At 31.0% G+C, this 5,091-nt stretch overlaps 1 protein-coding gene across 7 annotated transcripts; it reads left to right on the forward strand.

The window, feature by feature from the left end:
• The first annotated feature begins 806 nt into the window (after positions 1-806).
• Positions 807-4,243, forward strand: LOC101506054 (floral homeotic protein APETALA 2-like). 7 transcript variants are annotated; one of them, XR_001144517.3, is made up of 7 exons: positions 808-1,216; positions 2,689-2,734; positions 2,835-2,922; positions 3,026-3,171; positions 3,273-3,310; positions 3,416-3,519; positions 3,977-4,243. XR_001144517.3 is itself a non-coding variant. In XM_012718857.3 (6 exons), exons 1-4 carry the CDS (start codon positions 1,167-1,169, stop codon positions 3,292-3,294), a joined length of 306 nt encoding a protein of 101 aa, XP_012574311.1. In that variant the 5' UTR covers positions 810-1,166; the 3' UTR covers positions 3,295-3,315; positions 3,416-3,519; positions 3,977-4,243. The 7 variants fall into 7 exon arrangements, 4 of the variants coding, with proteins under 4 accessions (XP_012574311.1, XP_073226824.1, XP_012574309.1 ...); XR_003474021.2 differs by having other exon boundaries at positions 807-1,216; positions 2,689-2,922; XR_003474022.2 differs by having other exon boundaries at positions 810-2,734.
• Positions 4,244-5,091: the final 848 nt, after the last annotated feature.

The following is a 5,091-nucleotide window of genomic DNA, read 5'->3' on the forward strand; positions in this document are numbered from 1 at the left end:
CGGTTATCGTGTGTAGATGATCAACCTCCAATCTATTTATGGGCAATAGAGAGATTTGTGGGCGTGGAAAGGTCCTTATAGAATTCAAACTTTTATGTGGATGGGAAGCCCATGAGGGACTTCTTACTAATCATTGCATAATTAAATGGGGTGTTGCATAAATCTGTTGTGTAATGGATGCAGAATTGGTGACGAAATGGTTATCCATGTTGTTAAGGATTGTCCAAGAGCAACTCAAATTTGGCTCAGGTTAGCTCCAACTGGTTTTTATACTAGTTTCTTCTCTTTAAATTGTAGGGAGTGGATCTTCAAAAACATCACCATCAAACGTCAAGGAGCTTAAATGGACAACTGGACTTCTATTTTCATGGTGGCATGCTGGAACTTGTGGAAATGCAAAAACAAGTCTATATTTGAAGAGAACTTCTAAAGATTAGAGGATCCTATATTTGTGATTGTCAAGATGGCAACACTGTGTATATTTGTTTGGAGAGACCCTCACTAGTACATTTTAACCTTGTTACATCGTCGATATTAGATGGGTTGTTATATATCCAATGTAATAAGCAAATCAGTGGTAAACTTGTTATTATAGTAAAATTTGTTAAATCACTTATAATTGAATTGTTGTAATATATATATTAAAAAAAACTGCACAAAAATAAGTGGTGGTAAATCTGTTACATCTGTTCTAATTGAACTGATCTAACATATATATTAAAAAAAAATTACACAAAAAAAAATAATGACAAATTTGTTATTATAGACATTAATAAATTTTGTTAGATCTTTATATTAGACCATTCTAATAAACTCTTTAGAAACAAAATCCCTAAGTTAACAAACAAAATTAGAAAGCCGTGTTTGTAATAAAAATGTAAAGGACATGTTCTAATTAATATTTGATTAATATTTATCCTTTAATCGACTAAATATGTATTAAATTAAAACCATTAGAATTGTGGTGATGGTTGGGACGTGGCAACGGAAGGAGTTGGTGAAATCGAAGCAAGTGGTGATGTTGAAGTTGAAGAAAGTTTGAATGTGGTTAACTCTGAAATTCTAAAGGCTAAGAAAGGTAAGATGCCGATGGTTCGGAAGTTGGAGATGCAGAAGTTGGAGTAAATGGTGTTGCTGTTGATGAAGGCAGTGTGAATCAAGTAAACATGATGCTTCGCCGCCAGGATGATGTTGCTAATGGATCTCGTCTTCAAAGGTTTTATTTATATTAATTTTAGTGGTTTGGTTGTTTTGTTGGTAACCATGATACTTTTTTACTCTTTAGTTGATTGATTCTTTAATGCATTTAGTGATAATCATAGAATTAGAAATCACATGCATTGATTCCCTTTTAAACACCATATCTTGCTCTCTTTTTTTCTCTTTCTTTTGGAATCAATTTTCAACTATCCTTTAAAACTGCATGCTATGTGTTTGTGAGATTGTCTCTGTTAATAAAACTTCAAAAAAACTGTGTGTTTTTGATTGGTTTCTTTTTCCATATATGTTATGTTCTAACCATATATGTTATGTTCTGTTCTAACCATTTTTCTTATAAAACTTCAAAGACATTGACATTTTGTTGTTTTATCTTGGCAAGTTTCTTATATGTTTATGTCACTCGATTCATTGTTCCCCTATAGAAAGAAAATTGAATTAAATACAAACTATGTATATACAAAAAACTTAGAAAATGATATAGACAGGGCATGACTAATGAATTAGCAATAATTTGGTCCTCCACGTTTATCTCTTTCTCATCTGTATTTTAGATTAATGCCTAGCAACGTTTCCTATCAAATCTGAAGTTTGTAGTTGTTATGTTCTTGAGGTGGTAGTTTGTAGTTGTTCTGTTCTTGAGGTGGCAATTTTAACTATTAAGATTGATAATTGTGTTTTTTCTATATTTTGTTTAATATCAAGTTGTGGTGCTTGTATGCATTAGGGAATAGGGAATTTCACTTTGAACAGAAGTTAGGATATTGTTATTGCTATGATTTTTATTTCATCCTTCATGATTGTACTCGTAGGCTTGTTGCATATGAATGATTAGTTCATATATATGTGAATAAATAAAGAAGCTTACAAAACAATTTGGCTACACAATATTTCCAACTGCTTTATTTAACCTTTTGCTCATCCTCTCTCTCTTTACTCTCAAAGCTGCAAATTAGATCAATACCACTTCATTACATTGTTGCAGCATAAATATATCCATAAATCTTTTCAATATCCTGATCTTGCTTTATATATACATAATATTAATATCTCTCTCAAAGCTAATCATTTTCTTTAAATTTTTCAAGCAAAGGGTGGTATGTGTTCAACCTATCAACAAATACCCACTATTATACAAGTTTAAAAGAAATCATTATATCATATGTGTATATATATGCAATACCCCTGCAGTCAAAAGTTGATCACGTACTTATATTTTCAGTTCCAATTAATTAGTTAATTAGATGCAATTATATTTCTAAAACTTTATCATTTTTTGATAACCAAAGTTAATGCATTGTCATAGAATTGTTGGCGACTTGGTTCGTAATACTTAATTGGAGATATACAAAAAAATCCTGATGATTGAGATGCTTAGTGCTTTATACTTAATTGGAGATATACAAAAAAGTCTTGTTTAGTGTTTCATCCTTCATGGTTCTTGATCGTTCTTGCTTTTTTGTTTTTCAGGTGGATTTGACACTGCTATGCTGCAGCAAGATAAATTTCATATTTAGTTATTAAATTATTATTTTCTTGAGCATTTGAAATGTTTTTCATTGATTTTTGTTTTTTTTTAATTAATTATAAATTTTTTTTGTATGTTTAATTTGCAGGGCATATGATCGAGCTGCAATCAAGTTCCGTGGTGTTGATGCGGATATCAATTTCAACGTTAGCGATTATGATGATGATATAAAGCAGGTTTGTGAGCATTAGTTGTAGTGATTGTTTTGTTGGTCTTATTTAAAATCTAAATGTAAGTTCTAATTGTAAGCATTAATTACTTTGATTAATTGTTGCGTAGATGAGTAACTTTATGAAGGAAGAGTTTGTGCATATTCTGCATAGACAGAGCACTGGTTTTTCAAGAGGAAGCTCCAAATATAGAGGAGTTACTCTGCATAAATGTGGGCGATGGGAAGCTCGTATGAGACAGTTTCTTGGGAAAAAGTGAGAAAACCAATTAGTTGAGTTTCATTAATAAATAGTTGATCCTAAAATGCTTTTAACCATAAACCATAATTAAGTTCTGGTTTATTTCTTGCCTGCAGATATATATCTTGGGCTATTTGATAGCGAACTAGACGCAGTAAGGTTTACCAATTCTTATATTAGAATATCTCATACGAAATGTCTAATTAAACTTTTTGGATTATACATGTGTTGTGTTATTGACTTGTTGTATTGATCATAGAGCGTATGATAAGGCTACTATAAAATGCAATGGAAGGAAAACAATTACTAATTTTGAGGCCAGCTCTTATGAAGGGGAGGTAATTTCCCAGTCTGATAACAAAGGTACTACTTTTTGGGCTTTATAATCTGCGTAGTGATTGAAGTATGAAGTGTAACAACACATTGAAACCATCTGCTTATGGTTGTGTAATGCATGCATTTGATAATTGGGGGTTATTTACCATGCATTTGTTTGGTTCTTTTATCGGTTATTTATCTGTTGATTGAACTTGTTGGATGCCTAGATTAACACTAATTTGATGAAGTTCAGATGCTGCAGTACCTCTGAATCTGTCATATTCTCAAGGCTAAACCATTTTGTATTAAGTCATTATTATCAATAATTTGAGTCAAATTGTTTGTTTTTATTTTTTGAGCTATTATGATAATTTTTTATTATTCACTGTGTTTTTTAAATGTTAATTATTGGTTTGAGTTTTGAATAGGTATTTCATTCAGCTTTGTGATGGTTTCGTGGGCGCTAATGCGTTAAATTGTTGTGTTGATTTCGTGTTTGCAGCAGATAATGAAATCTTTGGCCAGTGACGGTGAATAATAGTAATCATTCAAGTGATTTGGTTGTGTTAATTCATATGAATCTTTTTGTATTAATCCTTATTATTAATATTATTACTATCTTTTTATGTATACTCAGACTTGTGATTTGTTTGTGGTTTCATGTTAACTATAATGTAATGTCAACATAGTTGATGCCATCATGTGACTCCTTGGGTCGAGGCATGTTCAAATCGATTATGCCTATAATTACATTAGTGTTTTGGTTTTACTTATTTGTTGTGATAATATTACAATTCAATTGATATTTAGTTGATTTATTAATTGCTATCATGAAGTATGAAATTTAGTTAAATTTTGAATATGACTTGTTAGATTGGTTCAAATTTAACCGATGTAATAAATTAATTTTGAATTTTGAATTGTTACATCTATCCTTTTAGCCGATTTTATAAATAACTATTTATTACAACGCTTGATGTTAGATCGGACAAATAACCGATCTAACATGTACATAGGAACCGATGTAATAAGGTTTAATTGCACTAGTGCCCAAGAATGATGGCTTAAGCTTAATTGTAATGAAGCACATTGATCAATAGAAAACGTAGCAGGCTGCAGTGGTTTACTCTGAGATGCGGAGGGCAAACGGATCAAGGGGTATTAATGGAAATTAGGCAAGTTCAAATTAGCCATACTTGGGGTGAAGGCAATAGGAGTGCTAATTGGATAGCCAATCACAATATTTCGTAGAGTTCGTATACTTTTCATGGTTTGGAGTCTCATCTCCCACTAGTAAGCTTCAAAGAATCGTCGTTGATGAGAGTTCCGAAGGTTTCATATCGACGAATGTTAGTATAATTTAGGCTTTTTCTTTTTCTTGGGATTTGCCCTCTTTTGTTACCAGAAAACAATATTATTTTTTTTTTGTTTTATTTTGGTCCCTTAAGTTACAAACGTTAAACATTTTAGTTATTTTAATTGTTTTCATTTCATTTTAGTCTCTTAAGTTAGAAATATAATAAATTTATTCTTTTAAGTTATATACTTTAGACACTTTGACCCCTTAAGTTATTAACATAACACAAAGATAAAGAGGACCAAAGCGTCTAACATTTA

Source organism: Cicer arietinum, chromosome 7 (genome assembly GCF_000331145.2).
Source record: "Cicer arietinum cultivar CDC Frontier isolate Library 1 chromosome 7, Cicar.CDCFrontier_v2.0, whole genome shotgun sequence".
Taxonomy (NCBI): Eukaryota; Viridiplantae; Streptophyta; class Magnoliopsida; order Fabales; family Fabaceae; genus Cicer; species Cicer arietinum.